This window comes from Gossypium hirsutum, chromosome A12, assembly GCF_007990345.1.
Source record: "Gossypium hirsutum isolate 1008001.06 chromosome A12, Gossypium_hirsutum_v2.1, whole genome shotgun sequence".
Taxonomy (NCBI): Eukaryota; Viridiplantae; Streptophyta; class Magnoliopsida; order Malvales; family Malvaceae; genus Gossypium; species Gossypium hirsutum.
The window spans coordinates 82,253,820-82,279,348 of NC_053435.1; the positions used below are offsets into that span (position 1 = coordinate 82,253,820).

At 29.6% G+C, this 25,529-nt stretch overlaps 2 protein-coding genes across 2 annotated transcripts; one reads left to right on the plus strand and one right to left on the minus strand.

Moving 5' to 3' along the window:
* Nucleotides 1-1,435: 1,435 nt before the first annotated feature.
* On the plus strand, nucleotides 1,436-3,222 carry LOC121210908 (transcription factor bHLH14). Its single transcript, XM_041082847.1, has one exon. The coding sequence runs from the start codon at nucleotides 1,443-1,445 to the stop codon at nucleotides 3,102-3,104; it is 1,662 nt and encodes a 553-aa protein (XP_040938781.1). The 5' UTR covers nucleotides 1,436-1,442; the 3' UTR covers nucleotides 3,105-3,222.
* Nucleotides 3,223-21,192: 17,970 nt separating this feature from the next.
* Nucleotides 21,193-25,134, minus strand: LOC107923263 (GRF1-interacting factor 3). The gene is made up of 5 exons (XM_041082848.1): nucleotides 24,622-25,134; nucleotides 24,390-24,509; nucleotides 22,998-23,074; nucleotides 22,022-22,109; nucleotides 21,193-21,945 (listed from the first exon to the last, which is right to left on the minus strand). The coding sequence occupies exons 2-5, from the start codon at nucleotides 24,465-24,467 to the stop codon at nucleotides 21,547-21,549; spliced, it is 642 nt and encodes a 213-aa protein (XP_040938782.1). The 5' UTR covers nucleotides 24,468-24,509; nucleotides 24,622-25,134; the 3' UTR covers nucleotides 21,193-21,546.
* Nucleotides 25,135-25,529: the final 395 nt, after the last annotated feature.

Consider the following 25,529-nt stretch of genomic DNA (forward strand, 5'->3'; position numbering starts at 1 on the left):
ACAACAATTGAGGTTCTTATTGATGTTTGCCCTTAGTCATCTCCCTACACAAGTTCAAATCAATCATTAGATTCCTAATAATATAGTTTTACCAATTTGAGTCTCAAAAGAAGTAAAATGTAAGAAAAACTATTATTAACACTAAAAGATAAGAATCAATAAAAAGCATTAAAAATACTCGTAAACTACTTGAGAACAAGCTCATTAAATATTTGAGAGAGCCTAATTTGACATATGAAATTACGATAGATCATAAGACTTATGATAAGTTATAATCTTTTTATAATACGTAAATTAAGTAAAAATAATATAAAATTTATAATATATAACCTTTATAAAAAAAATATAAAGTGTCAAATAACTTTTATAACTCTTCCTTACAAATAATATGATTTTTTACTATAATTTAAAAAAAATATTTTTTTATAAATAAATTATGATGAATAACTATAACGATTTTTTTTAATGAATAAGTATATTATTTTTATAATCTATATTATGGACACATAATTAAGTTATGCCCATACTTCTTGGCCATAATTTTTTATAAATGAATATATTATAATAATATTTTTAGACTAAGAATATATTATAATACTTTTATAACATGTAAATTAATTTTATAATAAACATTTTCACCTTTGAAATTTTTTAAGATTTGAATAATATAATATTTATTATAACTTTATAAAATACAAATAGATTTTTTTTATAATATATTTTTTAGGATTTATAATACAAGAAATTTTTTTTATAACCATCCCAAATACTTAAAACATATTCATGCTTATATTATGTTTTTATAACTTACACTTGTATAAAATATTTTTTTTTAAAATTAGATTCGGGTGTACTTCAATTCTCACCTTTAGCTTAGAATTGGAAAGTTACATGGTTTTTCAAACATGCTACCATTGTGTAATTACAAGTAATTACACCTAAATCTAGTTATTATGTGGCTTCCGAACACTAACTAAATGTTAACTCTGTTGAAATTTGGTATTATTTAATTCTTTGAGACTAATGCTCTGTTTGATAAAGTATTGAAAAAATTCAATCAACCAAAAATTAATATTTTCAGTATTTAAATTTTTTAAAAATATGTTTGATAACCCACAATGAAAACTTCTGGATCAAAATTTCTCTACAAAAATATAGAAAATAATAAGTAGATTACTAGAGAATAAATTCAATAATTTATTTTATTTTTTTAGCATTATATTATATTATATCAAACAATGTAATTATATTTAATATTTAACTTTAAATAAAATACCAAATATATTTTATAACTTAATTTCAACACTGAATTTTCACTACTTATCTCTTTAAAACTTAAAATTTCAATTTATCAAGTACAACCCAAATTAAATAAGTTATGAACTAATTTGATTTTATCCGTATAATGAAGGGACGTGTGAAATACATTCCCCCACAAATAAATGTGGAATAAAATAATCATTACTTGTATGTATTTTCACAACAAAAACAAAAGCCTCCTGCAGGGGCTCTCAGCCAGTCAGCCTTTTAGATTCCCACATTGTATTCATTTTATCCTCGTTTCTCTCCTTTTTTTTCATCCCTTGGCATTTCAGTCCACACGTTTTTCTTTTGTTTCTCATTTGTCAGCCATGGAAGAACTAATCATATCTCCATCTTCATCTTCATCACTAGTTTCATTTTCCCAGGAAACTCCACCTTCAACCCTACAGCAAAGGCTTCAATTCATAGTCCAAAGCCATCAAGAATGGTGGACATATGCCATATTTTGGCAGACATCAACCGACGACCACGGTCGTTTGTTCTTGGCTTGGGAAGATGGACATTTTCAAGGAACCAAAGACACATCTCCCAAATCAACACCCAACAACAACAACAACAACAACAACAACAACATGTACAGCATTCAAGGCTTACATAATGAGCGAAGGAATGTTTTGAAAGGACTTCAAGCACTCATCGGAGACAACCATGATATAAATGGTTCGTTGGTCGACGGCACTGATATTACTGATGCTGAATGGTTCTATGTGATGTCATTGACTCGATCTTTCTCTGTCGGTGATGGGGTTTTAGGCAAGGTTCTTAGTACTGGCTCTTTGGTTTGGTTAACTGGTGCTCATGAGTTGCAGTTTAATGATTGTGAAAGAGCTCGAGAAGCTCAATTGCATGGTATCGGAACACTTGTTTGCATACCAACAAATCGTGGTGTTCTTGAACTTGGATCTTCGGATATGATTAAGGAAAACTGGGAATTTGTTCAACAAGTGAAATCCTTGTTCAGGTTCGATCCAAACCTAATCTCGGGTTCAACCCAGTTCCTTGAGAGGACTATCTCCTTTCCAGATATCGGCTTACTAGCCGGCATTGAAGAAGAAAATGGCGGCCCTGATAATAAAACCATAGAAGATTTAAAGCCAGGGCAGCAATCTTCTTATGTGGACTCAGAGAATTCAGATTCCGATGGTGCATTACTTGCCGTGAATAACACCGAGAAGATCAGAAACCCAAAGAAACGTGGAAGGAAACCTGGTCTCCGACGAGATACACCAGTGAACCACGTGGAAGCCGAGAGGCAACGCCGTGAGAAGCTAAACCGCAGGTTCTACGCTCTCCGAGCTGCAGTCCCTAACGTGTCGCGCATGGACAAAGCGTCGCTGTTATCCGATGCCGTCACGTACATAACCGAGCTAAAGTCAAAAATCGAAGACTTGGAATCACAGCTTCGGAAAGTGTGTAACGAGAAAGTGAAAGTGGAAACCATTGACGCCATGGATAACCAAAGCACAACCACGTCCGAGGAACAAGCAGCAGCCAGGCCTAGCAATTCATCATCGGCTGCAACTGCTAGGTTTAGTGACCTGCAACTCGATGTCAAGGTTATGGGAAACGATGATGCGATCATCAGGGTTCAATCAGAGAATGTGAACTATCCTGGTGCTAGGTTAATGTCAGCACTTCGTGACTTAGAGTTTCAAGTCCACCATGCAAGCATGTCGTGTGTTAATGAGCTTATGCTCCAAGACATTGTTGCAAAGATCCCTTATGGATTGACAAGTGAAGAAGCTATTAAATCTGCTCTTCTCTGGAGGCTACATCAGTGATATTATTATTTAGTGTGTAATATCTGTTTTAATTTTTTTTTATTTGTTTTAGTTTCTGCTTCAAGTGATTTCCCATTGAGCTTTAATATCAAGTAATTAAGGTGAAAATTTCAAGCAAGTGAGCAACCTTTTTTTTCCCCGGTTTAGTTTTCTTGTTGCTGTTCCCCAGGTCCATGAAATGTTTGATCTCGAAAGAGTACGGAAAGAATAGTGATTTTTTAGGCTACTAGCCGCTCAAGTAAATTTTTTTTTTGTCACTAAACGTTAAATCTATTTAATTTTGTTTTTTTATCATGCAACTATATTCGACTTTTGGTTATTTTTATTTTGGTGATAAAAAAAATAAAGTTGAATAATTGGGTTATCATTTAGTATTGTTTTACAGTTAGGTGACAAAAATAATTATAATTGGGTGACATCTATTGTAGTTTGTCTATTTTTTTTAATGTAATTATATTTTGAAAAAAAAGGAATAAGGTAGTATTTAGCATAATTATTTATAGGCTAAAATATGTCATAGGTCTCTGTACTCTTCACAAATTTGGAATGTGTATTTTTCCAAGGAATTTAGTCCCTCGACTTTAAATTTCAAAATTTAAGTCCGATTATTAATATTATTATTTTTTTGTTAAATTTATTAGTGAGACGTTTTGAAATAAAAAAAATACTTACTTGATAGCAATGTAATTTAAAAAATTACGTTGTAAGAGACAATAATTTAACAAAATAATCTTAACAGTTAACAATAGGATTTGAATATTAAAATCTGAAAACTAGAGAGACTAAATTCAAGTAATAAAAGTACAATGACTAAATTTAAAATTTACAAAGAGTACATGAATTTATTACATATTTTAGTATCATTTATAAGGGAATATTTAATATTGTTAGTGAATAATGACATTACATATTATCATTGAATAAAACAAAAAATAGTGGAGGACTTATAAATAAATATTATTTTTTATACAATATTGGGGGTGGAAAATGGGAGTAATAGAGTTTGAACTAACATCAGATGGGTGTCTGACAAGAGTTTTAACTACCGCTCTATGCAAGTCAAGACAAATTGCTAAGGTAAGTCTTTGAAGTGGTTGTCTATGTGCCAATGGAAGTTCCCACTTCGGTCATCACTGCGACAAACATCTTACTTGCCATATTTGAAAGTGGACAATTTTTAGAACAAAACCTTTGGGCTATAATCAATGTTGATTTTTTGGAAGTATTTAAGCCTATCAATAAAGGTCAATCCATTTGGAAAAAACACATCTTAAGGATTAGATCAAATCTTACATATAAAATCTCTTACTTTGTGGAGATTGGATCGGGAGCTTTGAAGATATATCTCTAAATAGTCCACTTTATATTGGTTTTTATTAGTATATTGTAGCTATTGTAGCTACTGTTTAGTAGGGATTATGTTTATGTACGAAGTATCGAAGGCACTTATCATGTAACACCCTAGCTAATTTAATTTTGTTTCTGTGAATTTTGTCATTAATATGTATCTACTTTAGTAGTTAAGTGATTGGAAGGTGTGTATGAGGTCTTGGGTTCAAGTTTTACTTTTGGAAAATTCTATTATTTTTTTATTCTAGCTTTATCCCTGTTGGGTGAGTTTATGTTATATTTTTTTGGTAAACTTATATTAGAATGAGCCTGATGGTTTGAGTGGTAAGATGTTAGCTTGCTCTAAGGTCTCGTGCTTGAATCCTCATACGAGCATAAATGTTAATTTTTTCTTCGGTTGCATGATAGAGTTTGGTGGAAGTGAAACTCTGAGTTAGTTGGGTTGTTAGTGGGATAGTGGGGAGATAAGAGTTAGTAGGAGTGTAGTTCAAATTAAATAACTTTAATTTATCTTTTTTTTTCTTTTCTCAAAATTCCCCTTATTCTGAGGTTTTTTTTTCCTTTTTTGTGCTCTGTCTATTTTCTTTCTTTTCCCATTTGACTCTGCCATAATTCTTTAATCATATTGCTCTACTTCGTAATCGCAGTTCCTTTGTTCGATTCGGTAAGTGGTGGGTGACTTTTTGTATCCTGTTTTCACTTTCGTTCTCTGTTAATCAATTGTGGAGTTTTCTTTTGAAAATGCGTAGGGGTGTGTAGTTAGGAGTTTTGATCGTTATGAATTTTCTTTCGTAGGAGAAGACATTGAACCTGTGAATTTTGCTTCAACTGCCTAAACCATGATAGTAGCTATTGTTAGCGACGGTAAGTTTATGTGTGTTATTCGATTTTATGTGGTTAAATTTGTAAATTACTTGCTAATTAGTCATGGGAATACTGTTTCTAGGTTCTGGTGGTCTTAGGATAGCTTTTTCATTGAAAACGAACCAGGTATGTAACGAAAACATGAGAAAACGAGGTTTGACAAAAGCCAAAAAAGTGGCTTGTCGACGCAACATGACTGTGTGACGGGCAAGTGTGTGGTCATATGGGTCACACGGCCTGGGCTAATTTCGGCGTGTGGGCACACGGGCGTCTGGGCCATGGGCCAGGCCATGTGGGCTACACGGGCATGTAGGCCCAAAATTCTAATTTTTTCCTAGGGCCACACACTTCGTTCTAATCGACTATGGGCCTTCCGTATGGTCTGTAAGGGCAAAATAAATCCTAATACATGAGATCTGCTATTTTGAAAGACCGGTTGAGTATTGAGAAGTTTATATATATGATTTGACTACTTTGTAATAACATGTATGATATCTGTATATGAGTATGCGGGACATGTTAATTTTGTTATATCTGTATATGTGTATTATGTATTTGTATATGGGGTGGGATTTATATATGTGGAGAAAGTGTTCTGTGAGGGACATTTCGTCGATATACTGGCAACTTGGCTGCAAAATATTCTGATAATTGTCGTAAAGACACTATGTGGTGTGTAGGGATGGGTGGGTGTTTTTTCCCCACACGGTGTGTTGGGATGGTCGGAGATAGTGTGTAGAGGATGCATGCGGGTAGGACTTTGCATATCTCTATGTATCTGATAATCTGATTATGATATTATCTAGTTCTGTTAAGGACTTATGTCCGTATCTGATCTGCTACATGAGAAATATGAGTTTATGTGTATGCGTGTCTCTGTTAAGTTACACACTGAGTAGTTGAAAACTCACATCTCTTTGTCTGTTCTGTTCAGGTAATCCTCACACATAGGTGGGTCAGTATGACAGGGGCTTAGCAGTGACCACTAGTTTAGAAACTATCTCTTAATTATCGGTTTTACTTTAATTTCTGGTTTTCCTTGAGAGTTTTGTAATTTTGGGACTCTCCAGACTTTTTGATTTCTTTTGATTTTTGTTGTTGACTTTGTTTTGATTATGTTTTATGCGACGCACAACCAACAAATTTTTTTTGTAAATAACGGTTCTACGCAAACCAACTTTTTGGAAAATACAAACTTGGTTTTCGACGTATAATAACACTTAAGATTTTCGCTGCGAATTAAGTTTTTCGGAAAAAACAAACTATCGACGATTTTAGTAATGAATATGTTAAATAGATATGTTTTATAATATATGGACTCCTTTCTAGCAACATACTAAACGAGGTTTTTAACATGTTAAGATTGGTTTTAAAACCCTTCTTCGTAACATTCCCAGATTCAGCCATAACGTCTAAGTCAGGTTTGGGGTGTTACATTTCAGTTGACAGTAAAAATAATTTGTTGTTTGGTTTTACAACCTAAGTTCTTTGTGATGAATTTAAAGGCGAGAGATCTTATCTTTAGATACAAAATCAAATGAAATTAAAAGCGAGAGATCTTATCTTTAGATACAAAAGTAGTGTTGCTATACCGGGGGTGTGATAGGACTAGATCACTTGTTGTATTGGGATTAAATATAGTGGATTATTCTCATTGAGCCATGATCAATATAGCTAAGAATATAGGGGGTGTAAACTCTATTTAATTATACTAGGGTTTGTCGTCACTCTTTTAAACATAAGGGGCTTTTGGGTCTCTTCTATATTGGGTCCAATTATAAGTACTTCTTGAACTTTTAGCCAGTACTTTATAATTCGATCCAACTCAGTATTTTTTTTCTATTTCCTAAAATAAATATCTCACCCAATTAAATAATTTTATCAACCCAATTATAATTTTGCTAAAATCATGATGACTTTACCGTAAAAAAATTTATGAGAAAATATATTTAATATTTCTACATTCAATGAGTTTACTATGACCAAATGATTTATTTCCATTTTTGAACTTCATTTAATTTGAATTTACTTGTGACGTTCATTGTATGAAATATCTAAATCCTGAGTGGATGAAGGACTATGCATGCATGACTCGTACACTTTAATGTAAATAAAAACCTGAGTTCAAATAGATTAAGAACCAAAATCTAGTGCGTTGGATGTACGAATTCTGTAGTGTGTAGTGTCTTTCACAACTGTGGAATTCATAGCCCAAAACATGGGTAAATGATATCCTCTCATTGGCATTACATGGTTGATGAAAAGTAAACTTGGCCACTGGCTGTCCATCTTTGTGATGGATGATTTGATCACTATTTGATAGTGATTGACTTTTCATGAAAGAAGATGTAATGGTTATCATGAGATAAAATAGGATCATATTGGGAGAACGAATATTATCCCAAAGAGATCAATAATATTCTATAAGGGTAACACACTTATGATAAGGTCATTGGATGAGCACTGAGCGAGTTACTTTTGTAATGGTATGTCGTTGGGGAAAGCCCAGTCACGATACTATAGTGGAATGACTTCATGACTAAATGAGTTTATAATTAATAGGTGAAAAGTTGGAACTTAATTATAAATCATTTGAGCCTCAACTACATATGTCCAATTGGTCCCTTCGCTAGATCATTGAAACCAGAAATGAATTGCATATTTGGATAGAAATGAACGGAATGAATAGGAAAAGAGAAATCAGAAACATTCAGGAATGATTACGGTTTTCTTCAAAATGAAATTATTTGGAAATGAATGTAGGTTTCCAAAAATGAAAATGAAGAGAATTTATACTCAATTATTACATATATTTTTTCAGAATAAGAATTCTATCGGTTTCTATAAATAAGAGAGAATTTTCATTTTTACCCCAAAAGTAGAGAAAAAAATTTTAGTTCTGTGTTTCGATTCAATTGGTTTTAGCCCATACTTGAAGTAGTTTGTGGTATAAGAATAGCGGAGAATATCGTTTGGTTGAAAGTTGGGAACAACAAACGTTCGCTAAGTCGAAAACACAGGTATGAATTTGGTTAAGGTTTGTTGCTATAATTATCACAAACTAGGTCGATTTTCAAATTTTTAATTTTCCCTATGCAAGAAAACCATTTTCAAACAAGTATTTTTCCAACAAATACTTTAGTGGAATGATTTCGTGACTAAATAATGTTATAATTAATAGGCGAAAAATCAGAATTAATTACAAATTATTTGAGCCCTAATTATATATGTTCAATTGGTCCCTCTGCTAACTCTAGATAACCAAAAATGAATTGTATGTAGAACCAACAAATATGAAATGAATGAAAATGATGAACTAAAAGAAATAGATCTCATGTATCACAATCTGTACTGATGCGTTTTCTCGCTAAGTATAAAGGATGACTAAGAAATTAATTTAAGTTCTTCAATTATTATTTAATTAATTATAATTAAATAGTTAAAGTTCAAAGATGAAATTAAATTAATTAGTGATTATGGATTTGCTGAATGAAGGAAATTAAATGTATTTTCTTTATAGATTCTATTATGGTAAAGTTGCTATGAATTTAACAGAATTAAAATTGGATTGAGAAAATTATTCAAATGATAAATTAATTTAGTTAATTTAATTAATTGATTAAATAAATAATATTTTGGGTAATGAAAAATAAATATTGGGTTAGATAAATTAAAAGTGTTGAATAAAAATCTAGGAAGCACATATAATCTGACCCAATAAATGAAAGGCCAAATAAGACCTTATGACATGCAAGGGGCGACAACCTTATTGTTAAGCAATTTACAAGGGTGTCATCGCCTCACTCTTCTACATAGGGTAGAAGTTATATTTTCTATTAAAATATTATTATTTAATCAAGCTTTATTTGAACAGAACTTTTGTACTAATTCTCTATATATAGGAACTATGTTAAAGCAATTTACAACACTTCTCATACGATGTTATTTTGCTTGAAAGTAGGGAAAATTTATTTTAAAGAATAAATTCCATTTTTTGGAAAAAAAGAGGCATAATTTCGGCTATAGAGAGAATTAACTTTCCTAGTGAAAGTTTGTTATACCAAGTTTTATTTGCTAATATGTTTTGATATACAAATTAAAATGTTTTTCAATAAAAGTTAAAGTTGAACAAAGTTGAACAAAGTTGAGCAAAATTGATAATATCATATTTCAAAGGAAGTCTAACAGATATAATTTTGAAATATTATTTTGAAATCTTAGGAAAACTTTTTGAATAAACTTTTAATCAAGTTTAAAACAATTTAAACAACCTCGATTCATTTATTCACACTTGTAAGCTTTCATTGTATTCATTTCAGCTCAAGTATTTTTTCTTGTATTTGTGCTTATTTGCAAATATTCTTATCTTGTAAGGGCTTGTTCTTAGTTTGCTTATTTGTTATTTTCTTTGAGAGGGTTTTGTCATAAGGTTTGGGTAGAAACGTTAAGAGAGTTTGTAAGCTTAAACCTTATCCTTAAAGGTTGTCAAATTAGTGAATTTGAGAAAATTTTTAGTTGTGGAAAGTTAAGGTAGTGGAGTAGGTAAATGGGGCAGAACTATTATATATTGACGTGTTTATTGTCTCTATTTATTTTCTTAGCAACCGCAATTTTTTAAAAAACCAATTCATCCCCCTCTTGACAATTTCGAGTTGATTTGTCAAGCTAACAAAATTAATAATTTTTTTCATTCTGAGTGATTAGTTTGATATACTTTGAACTCACACTCAAAGCAGTTCATAGTTCAAGAATAGCAGAGAAAGACGTTCAATTGAAAGCCGATGTCGACTTTAGACTACCTCATACAAAGCACAAGTGCTTTTTGGTTAAGTTTATTGTTATAGATAACATAACGGCTCAGTTTTAAAGAAAAATTTTAAACTTCTGTTATACTTGTTGATATTGTTTTCTAAATTGATTTTTCCAACAATGAGTGGGGAAGTTATTAAGCTTTAGCTTAGATGGCATCGTTACTATTACAACAATTAGGAGTACATAAATTCAAACGCGATTAAATGTGTTTTTTTCCTTTAATTTAAAGTTTGAGAAAGATTATAAATAGATTTACAATATTGGTTATATTATTATTTATTTAGTTGAGATGTCACTTGATTTTGATATCCAACTCAGTCAAGTATACCATTATTAATATAGATTAATTACTAATTTAATATGTAAAAATATTATCATATATATTTTATTGTAATTTCAAGAGTAAAAAAAAAGTCAGATATATTTAATTGATTCTATTCTAAATTTAATTTATTCAAACTTTATTTTATTATTTTTTTTTTGAAAATTTACTTTTTGTTTATCCTTCAACTTGATTCGATTCCAAATTTAATGGATATTAATATAAATATCAATACTTCAAGTAAAAAAAATTATATTTATATTTAATAAAGTAAAAAATATCAAATTGGTGGACGTATAGTTTTTACTTTGAAACTGGTATATATTGGTACACAGGGGCGAAGCTAGGGGGCTGGCATGTGCCTCGGCCCCCCTAAAATGTAAAATTACATTTTATGCCCTCAAATTTTTTTAAAAATTTTAAATTAGTAAAGGTAAAATTACACTTTGGTCCCCCTAAAATTATAAAAATTTGATTTAATCTTTTACAAATTATAAAAATATAAACTATAAAAAATTAAAAATTCATCCGGCCCTCCTAAAAAATTTTTCTAGTACAATTATATTTTGGTGTACAATTTGAAATATATTAATAATTTTAAATATATTTTTGTATATGACATATATATGGAAATATATCTTAAATGCATACATATAAATATGTTTATATAAAAATATTAATTTTAGAATAATTAGTTATGTCCAATAATTTAATTAAAAGTAATTATTAAAAATAAAAATAATTAAAATATTAAAGTTTTATACTAATCAATACGTACCGATGTAGATGGAAAGCCTGCATCAATATAGCTAATACCAATAAAAATTTAGACCAAAATAAAAAATAAAAATAACGTTTTAACAATCATTAATACACATACCCAGATTGTCTCCTAAAGGTCCCCTTTTCCGTTTTGTCCTTTTTTGGAAATAAAATTTAATTTCCCTGCCCAAAGAGATAAACAAGCACAGGCAGATTCTTATGGCGGCTTCAAGGTCTTGGCTATCAAAATTTTGAGAAATTTTGATTTTTTTCTTGAAATTTTAAGGAAAAATTTAATTAGGTTTTTCAAATTCTTTTAGAAAACTTAAAACTTTTGAAAATTCTCATTAATCATATAAAATTTTTAATTAAACTCTTAATAATTTTTTTTAAAAAAATTCATTAAACTCTTAAAATTTTTAAAAACTTTACTAAATCTTCTTAAAACTTTATCCCAAAATTCGCCAGCACGGCAAATTGTGAGGATATTGAAAGGAGAAGAAGTATTCACCCTAAAAACAAAATAAATTCTGCCACCATATCCTATGTATCCAATTGCTTAAAAAATGGGTCACTTTCTCCAGCTTTTACCTTATAAATTTTAAATTTATTTTAAGAAATATACTGAAAAAAAATAATAAACGTGTTAATCCTGCTTATTATTGCCTTGTAGCTATGAACCGAAATCCCCTCCCCTGCATCGGATAGTTGTCACTATTCGTAACCCTTCAATAATAGAATGCCATATCATTTTCTTAACTGTAAAGTATTTTTTCTCAGTTGATTTTTAGGATTTTATATTTGCTTTAAAAGAATTCTCAAAAATAAAAATTGTAATACCAATTAAATACGCTTTAATATTTTTTTAATTTATACAAATTAAAAATAAAAATAGTTGAAAATTGCCTCAACAAATTTAATATATCAAGTTTTGAAAATTTTATGTTCCAATTAAATTTGAAATATTTAACCAAAAAATTAATTTTTTAATTTTTTTATATATAAATTACATAATAAATATAATAAGTATTATATAATTAAATCAAGCTAGATTTAAATATTCCTGTTCAAAGATTGAGCTATCCATCCAAACTCAAAAATCTCTACAAAATTTGAGAGGATTTGAGTTAAAATATTATGACAAAACAAAATTTAGGTGAATTTGAGCAAATTTTGAGGCTTATATCCCGAGTCAAGTTAGGCTTGAACAACTATATATAGCATTAACACTATGCATAGGCCCAACTTGAATCTAACTTGATTCAATTCATAAACCTCTCCAGATTTAAAGTTCACCATATGAATCTCATCTTTAAAAATATATATATTCAAATTTAATTTTTTTCAATTAATATATACTTTAATCTTTTTTAATTGATGGAAAAAATATTGAATCTGAAAAATAATTTTTAATAAAATGAAGTTTATAGGTTAAAATTTTTTTTAACCTAAAAATGTTTATAAGTCGAGTTGAGCTAGATTCAGGTCAGGCCTATACATGGTGTCAATATCATATATAGTTGTTCAAGCCCAACTCGACTCAAAATAAAAAGCTCAAATTTTACAAAAATCCATGTATATTTGTAAATTATTAAACTTTATATTTGTCACACTTTTTATTTTTAAAAATACCTAATTATATTTTACTACTATTATATTTTTACTTTTATTAAATTTCTAAATATAAATAACTTAATATATATTTTTATTTATATTATAATATAATATATTGAAATTTTTATATAATATAAATAATATAATATGTAAACCAAATAAAAAGTAACATACTATAAACATGAAAATAGGTAAGTTAGGTCTTGGGTTTTAAATATGAAAATCAAACTGGCCTAATCTTTTTTCTGTGTTTTGAAAATGTATGTTTATTTAATTGAAAATAATTTTTATAAGATATTTTCAAGAAATTTACTAAACAATAAAAAATATTTTACACAAATTTTTCTAAACACCAAAAAATATTAGATTTTTTTGAAAAGTAAATCATTTTCTATAATTCATTTTCTAGAAAGTCATTTTCAGTCAAACAAACAAAGCTTAAATTTATTTTTTTAATGTAATAATTATAAATGTAACTTTTTTAATCATACAATACTTATTATATTTATTATGTAATTTATATATTAAATAAAAACTTAATGACTTGAAAAATTAATTTTTTAGTTTAATATTTCAAATTTAATTGGAAAATCAGTTTATCAAAACTCAATGCGCTAAATTGATACGAGGAAATTTCAACTATTTTTATTTTTATTTTGTATAAATTTAAATATTATGATGTACTTATTTTTTATTTCTAATTTAATATCAAAATTTTTAATTTTAAAATTTAGATTCTTTAATCATTAATATAAAATCTGAAAAATGAATTGAGAAAAAAAACATTTTTTATAGAAAAAAATACTTCACAATTGAAAGAAAACGTGGCATCCCACTAAAGAAGACGTGGCATTATGTTATTCAAGGGCACTCATCCGGGCAGGGGATTTCAGTTCTGTAGCTATGCTCTATCTGTACTATTTCAATAAAATAAAATAAAAACTACCATATTTACCACCGAAAAATTTATGGTCAGATCAGGGACCATTAAGATAGTAAAAGTGGATGTAATTGACGCCATGGATAACCAAAGCGCAACCACGTCGGAAGAAGTAGCAATAGCCAGGCCTAGCAATTCATCATCGGCTGCAACTGCTAGGATTAGTGACCAGCAACTTGATGTCAAGGTTATGGGAAACAATGATGTGATGATCAGGGTTCAATCAGAGAATGTGAACTATCCAGGTGCTAGGTTAATGTCAGCACTTCGTGAATTGGAGTTTCAAGTTCACCATGCAAGCATGTCGTGTGTTAATGGGCTTATGCTCCAGGACATTGTTGCAAAGATCCCTTATGGATTGACAACTGAAGAAGCCATTAAATCTGCTCTTCTCTGGAAGCTACAGTGAGATTATTACTGTGTTTGTGTAATAGCTGTTTTTAGTTTCTGCTTCAACTGGTTTCCTTTTGCGCTTTAATTTCATGTAATTATGGTGATAAATTCAAGCAACTCTTCTTTTTTTTCCCTCCCATTTTCTGCTTAGTTTTCTTGCTGCTGTTCTCCAGGTCCATGACATGTTTGATATCGAAAGGCTAGGGAATCTACTCTTATTGTGTTTATGTGAACCTGCAACAGCAATATATAGATATATATATATATATGTATGTATAATACGAATAGAAGGGACAATAATCAACATATATAGATATATATATGTATAGCAGTATTTGTTTTTTTTTTTAAAAAGTGGTTAGACTTAACATAGAATGTTTAAAGGTGTAAATGGTTAGAATTATAAATAAATACTAGTTATTAATATTTATTAGTATTTATTTATAATTAATTATATTTAAATAAAATTATTTGTATTTATTTTTAAATTTTTTATTTTATTTAATGATAATATATTAAATTATTATTTACAAGTTGTAAGGAGCTCAATACGTTTCAATTTGAATATTGTGAAAGAAAAAAGAAGCAATGTTGAGAGAACTTATTTTCCGTCTAGGGTAATTTAATTCTAAATTTAATCAAATCTAATATAAATTAACATCCAAAGAAAAAAAGAAATAATAATATCTATACTTATCGAAATAGTCAATAATATAGGGATAGATATATCATTATTGTTGTGTTTTAACATACTGTTTAGAATTTATTAATAATTTCTAAATATTTTTTTATGTATATGATATATATATATAATTCAAGTATATATTTATATGAAAACTAATTTTAATTAAATTTAATTATACAAAATAAAATAATTAAGATAAAAAATTTTTAAAAATTAATTTAAACTATTAAAATATTGTATCAACCAATGTAAATCGATACGCATTACTATAAATTGAAACGAATTGAAATATACAAATAGAATCGATAAGTAACCAAAATTTATCTCGAAACAAAAATTAAGGATCCCCTCAAGGTCCCATTTTCTTTTTCTTTTTTCTCAAAATAAATTTTGGTCCCTCAATTGATTAAAAGATATTGAAAAGGAGAACAAGCAATTACCACAAAAAAGAACAGATTTAAATTCTGCCACCGCACCTTATGTCCAATTGCTTAAAAGATGGGTCACTTTCTCCCAACTTTCACCTTATAAAATTTAAAATTATTTTACAACATAAAATTTTTAAAAAAATAAATGAAAAAAAGGTGTTAATATTATTTCTTATGAAATAGTATTTGATACATTTATTTTTAAAGTACATAAAAATAGAAGACTTATAAATAAATACTAATAATTTTATTTAAATATAATTAAATATTGATAGTAATTATTATAAATAAATATTAATAAATTTCGGATTTAAAATTTTAAGATTAAAGTTTAGATTTAAGGATTTTAATATTTATTTATAACTACTTTCCTATTTTTTGTTTTATTTAATGATAAAATGTTATATCATATAAGACTTATATATGAATGGTACATCAAATATAATTCCACCTGTTATTGCCTTGTAGTTATCCTATGTCTGTATTATTTCAATAAAAAAAACCTGATAATAATAAATTTATTAAAAAAAAGCAAAGGAAAATGTGTGGTGAAATCAGGGACCAGATAATAAATGCAAATAAAAAAGGTTTTTATTTTTTTCAAATTAGATTTTTTTATTCAAAATCAGATATAATTAACTTACAAGTTTAGTTCCCATATTTCAATATATTTTGATTTATTCCTCATACTTTTTTTAATATTAAAATTTTAATTCAGAATCAAATAATATATATTAAATTTATTAAACTAAATATTTATTTCTAAAATTTTATGCAACAAAATAATATTACATATAAAATGTTATATTAACTGATTATTTTTATATAATATTAATAAAAATACATTAATTTAATTAATAAATTTAACGATAAAAATTTAATTCATAAAGGTATAAAAATTAAGAGTCAAAACTACAACCTTAAAATTCAAAATGTGGTTGCAAAATTTGACCTTTATTTTGTTTTTCACCATTATAAGCTTATGCAAAATGTGATTGCGAAATTTTGCCTTTATTTTGTTTTTCACCTTTATAAGCTTATTCAAAAATAACTGCAAATTTTGACCTTTATTTTGGTTTTTTTACCTTTATAAGCTTATAATTGGGCTAAGGAAATATGAAGCCAAGACTTAGAGAGGTGTAAACACAAAATTTTAATCATTTGCTCCTTAAGACTATTCGCCAAATTAAATAAGAAGTAACATTGCAATGAATGAAAATGATGAAACAAAGCCATATAGACAAATGCAACAAGAAGCAAAAGCTAAAGTATCCAACCTAAGAGAAAACCAGAAAATGATTCTTAAGCCCACCAAGCAGCCACAAGAAAACCCATTACCACCGAGCATAGAACAGATTAAGATTAAAGAACTCTTTGGATAGGTGCTGCGTTTACTTATGGTTAACGTAAAGATAGTAATGGTGGTGAAATTAGATACTATAGCTTGAGACAAAAAGAAAGCTAAACGCACAGCACCGCATTGAAAGTAAATGCCCATCCAAAAAGGCTTTAAGTTTGTCGATACCAGTCTTTGCTATGAACAACACATTACTGATATTTGTCTGATAGAATTAAAAATTTTTCAATTAATAGTTGTTTGCAATGTTAGTAATTAGACATTGCTAACGTATATAAAAAATTTAAATAGAAAGTTTTTTATGACTTAGGCAATTGAGTTGAGTGCCTAATCTTCTGGATAAGTGGGTTTACTAATTAAGTTTTATTTACACACACATAAGGTCAAAAGTTGGGAATTTAAGCATTTTAAACAAATTTATTTGAATAAATATAATTTTAATTTTTATCATCAAATATATAAATTCTCTAGAATTTGTTAATTTAAATATATAAATTTAAATAATTATTTAAATTATTTAAATGACGGAAAAAATCGATGATTCAATGTTAATTTAAATAATTTATATATCATTGTAATTTATATTATATTTGAGATTTTGATTGAGTTTATGTTACCCACTAATAATTCAATCGTAAAATTACTATAAATTCCTTATAAACAATCTAAAATCTATAAATCCGCTTGTGCTAATAAATTTGTGGGACTCATTGTATATAAGAGAATAGCTTATATTAATATAATCATAAAATATATAGTTTTTAGGTACTAATAAAATAATGTCACATTATCAATTTTTAAAGACATATAAATATTATTCTACACTCAATCACATATGATATCATTTCTAATTTAATTTAACTTTAATTAAAACAATTAAAATTTAGAGGAAGTTGAAACTATATACCAAGAAAAAACATAACCAAAAATAAATAAAATTTGAAAATACTTAAATCAATAATTAAAAATTAAAAAAACTGATAAAAATCATAAGCACAAATTGACCCATTAAAAATATAGAAAAGAAAAACACTAGTAAAAAATGAAAATTTGAAAAATTATAACCACCATGGTTTTATCAAAATTTGAAATTTGATTAAAATTAAAAAAGAAAAAAATTATCTGCCTAAAATTTAAAAGAATTAAAAAAAAATTGGCAGCATAAAAATAAAACACGATATGAAAGCAAACAAAGCCTAAATATCAAACTTTGATACAAAGTATGGGGACTGATAGGAAATTTTAACCAAATAAAAATGATTTTTTTCCGTAGGTTGAAATATTTGTCTTTTAGGAATCTATTTTATGAAATTAAGAAATGGGTTTCATGCATGAATGGCTATCTTAAAACGTGGTACATAGTTTTTATACAAGGATAACCATGTGAAATAATTGGCCCATTGTGATTATGGGGCCATGTGGTCACTATCCACGCCAAACATGCAAACAAAAAGAAACATTGAACTCTTTGTAAAAGACAGCCATTACTATTGCTATCCTTAGTCCTACACAGGATTGCTATTTAAGTGATTAATGTCTTTTTGGTTACGGTTACAATACAAATGATAGAAGTTGGGAAATAAACAACAATCATGCATGTATAAGGTTGGATTTTAATATATATATAACAAATAAATTAAATTGATGAATGTGTTATTTCACGAAAGAATGTGTGTTTGATGTTTTGATTGTATCGGTATTGTTATATTCAAGTTTCTCCATCATCGAAGATAAAGTTTAGTACAGTTCGATATAATTCGATCTCGTCAAAATTTTAGTCTTAATCTCGAGCATGATGCTATATGAAATAGGCTCATGCAATCCCTATAAGATATATAAAGAAAAGCATATTTACTTGTACAGTTGTTGATACCTATAATAAATATATAGATCCTACTCAAAAATATAAATTTAGTATATGGCAGTGAGTAAGTTTGTATCCACATAGACTGATGATAATTTTATTTCGTTAATAATAACAAATCAAGCAAAAAAAAGTTTATGAAATTAAAAATTAAAATTATGTAAAATGAAAATAATTAAAATTAAAGGAAAATCAATGATATAAAGCTCTAGTAAAAGGTAAAAGCTCTCCATTTGGTTTATTAGTTTGATTATCGATGCAAAGATAATTTCAGTATTTTTTAGTTGTCAACGTCTCACGCCTAACAACTATTCTCTCCTTAGCCTGTTGATAACCAAGAAGAAACTTGTTGGAATTATTCCCTTTATCAATAAACAACCCTATAACTTAGTGCCTAATATTTAGCTTACTAATTAGTGCCTAATATTTAGCTTACTAATAGCATTAAGAATATGAGAGACATAATTCTAACTAACAAACACACACAAGTGATGACTATTTAGATTAGATGGCATGTCCACACAACTAGATTGGATACACATAGCTTACATCCAATTATGTTGTTTTTCACAAGCATAAGAATCAATTAAACAATTATGGGTTTAACTATTCTAATTGACAAGGCAAATATTAAGTTACCAAATATGGGTCACATACTTAACACATCCGAATATTTGTAATTAAATCAAAAAAATGAAAAATACTATATATATATATATATATATGAAGAGCAATTAGATCTCGCAAACTTTAAGAATCAAACCTTGAAGTTCATTTGACTAAAAAGAGAATTTAGCAATGCAAAAAATAATGAAAATTGCAATAAGATTAAAATTGGTCAAAAGTAAAATTTGTCTCCCAACCTCCTAGTAAAAGATCTTGTTCATAAAGTTTAATTGACCTAGATTAGGTTTACACGCTTCTGTGAGCTAAAAGTCTTGAAAAAAGACGAAAACACACTTGCTTTTCAGAGTTGGAATGGTTAATTTTGCCTCACAAACAAGCGCCGGCGCTAGGGCTCACAAAGACTCACATCCAGCACCAAACCTTTCATCCAACTAGGTCATGGCTCCAACTCTCTAAGTTACAGTCAAATTTCCTTCCTTCCATATTCCGTGTTTTGCTTGGTTTAAATTCCATACTTGCTTCCAATGGTTCCCGAATTCCATCCCAAGCTCGGATGCACCTGATTAAAGTCTTAAAACACCTAATTAATTAACAAATACTAAATTATATAAAATTAAAGCATAAATAATTAAAAATGCTAATGTATGCAAATGTGACACTAAACATGCAAATTAAGCTAAAACATGATATTTTACTTGAGAATCAATGAAAAGTAAAGTAATAAGGACCTAACATATATGAATTATGAGTAGTTATCCCCAATACTGTCAATCCATCACCTTTTCATTCCCGACATCTCTCCAGTTAGTTACCTCACATTAACTAAAATAGTATTCCTAGCTAATAACCCGCCAATGTATCGTTTGTAGTTATGGGGCAGTGTACTTGATGACTAAGACCCACACCAAGCCACTTATTATACGATCACATTGTAAGAACTCTCTCCCAACCTCTATATATCCTAAACCTTCGTCATCAGTGGCTCTCCACACCACATACAGTGTGAACCACTATAATTGTAACATCTCTGGCACCCCTTAAGTCGGGAATAATATTATTTCAAGAATATACGTGTTAGAATTTTTAAAGTAAATAAAATATGAATTATTAGTGTTAGTAGAGGGTAGTTGGAGACTAGTGGGAAATGAAAAGACTAATATATTGGAAGAAATTAATCTAGAGTATAGACTAAATTGTAATAGTGTGAAAAGTGTTAGGGAAAAAGTATGAAAATCAAAAGCGTAAATGATTGAATTGAATAGAGTGGAAATGGGGGAAGGACTAGGAGTGTAATTATAACATGAGAATGTCATGAATTATTGAGGGAATTGTAGAGGAAGTTCAATGGCAAAATAGTCAATATATAAATAAGTATTTATGAGAAAAAAATCTTATAAATTAGTGGAAAATTTTGAGCCATTGGATGAAATTAGAAATTGAGAACAAACATGGGCCATTAGATGAATATTATGATGTTGGGATTATTTTATTATATTCTTATAATTTAATTATTTAATTAATAGATTTTTATGATGGAAAAATCTAGAATTTTCCATCATTTTTCCTCCATTCTCACACCACCTTCATTCATATATGAAGGAAACTTTCATTTTATTCCATTTTAGTCCTTTCCACCATAATTAAGAGATTGTCAGCAGTAAGATACTAAATTGGGATTGAATAGGGTATTTCCGTCTTCTATTATTTTGTTTATTGCATATTCATTCCTTTTACTCATTACTAAAATCTACAGTTCCATCTTCAATACATTTCCTAACAAATTTATTTCACTGACAATGATACTGTATAATCATTTTGTGGCCTAATTGAATATTTGCTTTTCCCCGAATGACTATCTCACCTTCAAGGATGCCATTGAAATAAGTGTAAAGAGGGGACAATTAGAAAGATTCATGGAACAAACACCTCACTCCCAGGAACAAGAGAAAGGGGAGGCATCAAAGTAAGAAGGGTCCTAAACGTCTCAAAATATTGAGCAGACAAACTCTCCCCCTCCATGGCGTTTCTGTTCTGCATGTTGCCAATTTACAAAGGAATTTACACAAGCAATACCAGGAAAAACCAATGAACCTTCGACTGGATCACAATTTAGATTACAAGCTGCAATTTTTTTAGGTTATTAAAAAATGACAGCTCCAGAGGTAGTAACCACATGCTTTTGTACCTCCTCTTACAACAAAACTATCCTTGTCTTAACAGCCTGTTTCTTTAATTCATTAGCATGCCAACAACCTCTTAAAAAGAGTTAAAACTACCTAAACTGCTACATTAAAAAGCAATAAGAAGAATTTTCATTTTACAACAGTCTATGAGAAGATCACCAGGGGAATACAAATCCTATTGTAAGAGAAACCTACTATCAACAGCCACATGGTATCCAAACAAAATGACTGATTAGGACAGTCACTTTGCCTCATCCGCTCCATCACCGCCACCATGCCCACCAGTTGTGCTGCCCTGCCCATTACCACCAGCTTCGGAGCCCTCTTGCTTGTTTCCAGCACGTCCATCACTTGGGCCTGAAGGTTGAGGGGGACCACCACTGCTGCCGCCTCCAAGGCTAGCCTCTGAATGCATGGGATGCATGCTATTATTGGGTCCCCCAGGCCTGATTCCCATTTGACCTTGCATTGCTTGTTGATGCTGCTGATATAGGAGGTGCTGAGGGTCCTGCATTTGATGCGGACTATTGAATTGCAATGGCACCTTTTGAGGGTACATGCCAGGTTGCTGTGACATTGCAGCAGCTTGAGGATGTTGCATAAAATATCCTCCGGGTTGCATTGCTGGATGCGGTGCCATCTGCATGATGGTAAACATGTGACGAAACAGTTTTACAGCAGATAGATTAGAAGAAACAAGTTATCTTAACACTCACCTGAGGCGACATTGCTGGCGTTGATTGAGGTTGAGCATCCGCAATTGCAGCTAAATACATCAAATTCTTTTGCAGCTGAGCTTGATACCTACATCAAATACACTGCCTAAATATTGCACATGTAAGCATGTGTGCACGTGTGAATGTGCCAAACCAAACATGTATAGGAAGAAAAACCGGCCAATAGGAGTAATTCTATGGGATAAAATTAAACTGCAACAATTTAACATTCAAAAGTTTCTATTACATCAATTTGATAACCTATTGTCCGTCTTCCTGGTACTGTCTTGGTTGAAAACCCGCTAAGAACATTGGCTACATGGACAAGGGGAGAGAGGCAGAAACCAGGCAAGGGAAAACCCACAGCATTATCAGTGACACTGTAGCATAGGCTAATGATTGCCAAACAGTGAACATACTAATGCAATAAACTTGGTTCCTATCATGAATCCTTGATAGCAAATTACGCAGAAAACAAAAGCTAATGTTATCAGGATGATAAATAATATAGCGATCATTAGCTATAAATGCTCCTGAAGCAAGTAAGATAGATGGCAACAATCACCAAATTGGGTTTGGAGTAAGGATTTTACCTTCCATAAATGCATTACAAGCCTCAAAACATATCCATGGAAGACTTATCTCACTTTGGATCTAGAAACATCTCAGTTCTAGCCCCACTTTCTACTAGAAACATCTTACAGTTATCTAGGATGAACAATTTACAACTAATTGACAGTAACAATAAAAACTTCAGTTTGAGCTACATGAACAGCAATATAAAAGTAGAAACAGCTGTTAGAGAAACAAATGTTTGGCAACAGTTCTGACATCCTATGGCATCTAGCACTTTCAACAAGCCACTTCCAACTTAAAGCAAACATATATTATAAACCTCAAACATCAACTTAAAGATGCTGCAAGCGCCACTAAGGTAGATAAAAGGAAAAAAAACAGAAATCTATAAATTACTTACTGGGCGCATTCAGCGAGTTTTCCAAGATTCTGATTGTCCAAAATTGCCAAAATCAACTTCTTATTCTCATCAAGGTACTGTTAAGAATGAAAATCAGAACACAAGAACTTAATGACTATTATATTTATACTAGACTCGATTCTTCAGCATTAAGTGACAGATATTGTGAATATGGACAACACATAGCTACAGAGGATGAGATCATTACAGTAAACATCACGTAGAATCAAAAACAAAAGAAACAGTAATGCTATAAATTACAATATCTAGGGGTTTTATCGAGTTTATCCACTTCTTAAATTCTTCTCAAGTTTTCTCAATCTTGGATTCCAAGGACCTAACAGAGGAAAGGATAGCCCCATAAATAGGAAGTTCTGGATAAACAGGATAGTCGGATTTCAAGGATGCCTTTGAGCAGATCTTTCGGTTTTTGTTTTCAGATCATTAGATTCAAAAAAGATATTTCATTGCATTAAAGAGTTAGAAGTTATATCAACTTTCTAGGAAAAAATATAAAAGTTCCATGGTGGTACCCAGTAAAATAATGGCAGCAAATCACCAGTTTTTCACCAAAATGGAAAATAAAAAAATAAATAATCTCGTTCAGTGTAATTATGTAAAAGAGAAATAATGTTTAACTCAAAAACTAACACAGAGATTATTTTAGTCTGACAATTTAAGCCTTGAAACTCCAAAAGCAAAGAAATCGAAGGTCAAGGTGGATATCGTAAATTGAATCTAAAAGACATTAGGAGACTTTCAAGAAATTTACACATGCCATAAACGACAGAAACTATAAATAGGAACCAAAAAGAATCTATAGATAAAACACTGAGAATGAAAACAACAAGGGTAATAATACCGTTCATTCTCCCTCAACATCAAGCATAAACATTTCAAGCGCCATATGCATCTCACCATTCAAGATAGTCCAAGTTTCTAGCTCTCCACAGAAGATACAAAATGACAGACAAAAGCCCCAATATAATCAACAACATCGCCTCTAACAAAAGGGATAACCATATTGCCATGCATTACCATTAACTTCAATTCCTTCTAAAAACGAATACCAAACCGCCGTTATATCTCAAATAACTACCATTAAAAGCGCAATCAATTCACAGAAAGCACAACAACAACACTTCCATATCATAAAAGATATGTTCAAAAACATCCAAGAAAAGGGCTTCATTTGTTTTTCTTTCAGAACAAGTAAAAAAGGGCTTCTTCTATCTCATACATAACTTAAGATTACCCAAAAAATATTAGCAGTTAGAGGTCAGAATCACCTTCCTCAACAACCCCATAACTATATCATACTAGTATTAAACACAATACAAGAACAATAAAAGGGAAAAAAATATAAACATAAATATATATATATACATATACCTTCTGAATCTGTTCAGTAGTGATATTAGTAGGTGGATATGAAGGCATCACAGGAATCATTTGCGGTGGCTGCGGCATCTTTGTGTGAGCTTTTACCTTACTCCAAAAGAAATCCTAAACCTAATCACCCCGAAAAAAAACCCAAAAAACGAAAAAAAGAAAACCCTAAATCAAATATAGCTAAATATTAAGAAAAAAAAGGAAATAAATTAAGGGCATGTACTATTTTTACCTTGTTTGAGCTGATGAGTATGAAGGAATTCTTGTTCCTTTTTAAAATTTAATTTAATTCTTGAAATAGAGTTTTTACTTAATAACAACGATGATTCAGGAATTTAAGAGCAGGCATATATATAGAACCTAAACCAAGGGCAAAATGGGATAAAATCGAAGAAAAGATGCTAGATTTGGTCGATGTTTTGTTGTGTTGTATGTTTGTCGAGGATGGAATCAATTTCTAACGATTTAATTAAATAAATTATTAAAATTTAATTTTTGTAGTTTGATTTACAATTTAGAGGATGTTTGTTTACACGGAGAAAGTTTTACAAGAAATACTTTTTGTATTTTTTTATATTTGTTTTAAAAAATAATTTAATCAACGAAATAACTTATATATCAACGTAAAATAAACTATTTTTCGAAGAAAAACTTGAAGCCCAGAAAAAATTGTTAAAGTGTTGATCAGCTGGGCTAGACAATTTTTTTTTATGTCAATATTATTTCGGATAGTCAATTTGAGTCTACTGTTGGAGTACCCGCAAGTGAAAAATGTTTCTTAATAATGGTTTTGTCTCTCTACAATCTGGAAATGCAACTACAGGAAAAATAGTACGTGATAAGATCTAGTGATGTGTTTTTGGTTATAACAATTTTCTAGTGAAATGCCCGATTTTTTATTTAGAACTTTGGGGAATCTTGGAGGGTATTAAACTCACTCAGCGTGGAGGCCATGACAATGTAATAATCCAAACAGACAACTTGGAAGTAGTGAAAGCCATACAAGGAAGCTCCTCCAGATCTATGAATTCTGCATTGATCAGGCAAATACAATGCATTTTGGCACAAGAAAATCAGTGGCGTTTCCATTATATTCCTAGAGAAAAAAAATCAAGTTGCGAACTACTTAACGAAGTTGGC

Excerpts from the sequence above, each read along its gene's own strand:
- LOC121210908 (XM_041082847.1), top strand. The coding sequence starts at position 1,443 with ATGTGGAATAAAATAATCATTACTTGTATGTATTTTCACAACAAAAAC.
- LOC107923263 (XM_041082848.1), bottom strand. The coding sequence starts at position 24,467 with ATGCCGCAGCCACCGCAAATGATTCCTGTGATGCCTTCATATCCACCT. Across the intron at positions 22,110-22,997 it reads AAACTCGCTGAATGCGCCCA|GTATCAAGCTCAGCTGCAAA; the intron begins GTAAGTAATTTA and ends TATTTGATGTAG. Across the intron at positions 21,946-22,021 it reads CGCCAGCAATGTCGCCTCAG|ATGGCACCGCATCCAGCAAT; the intron begins GTGAGTGTTAAG and ends ACCATCATGCAG.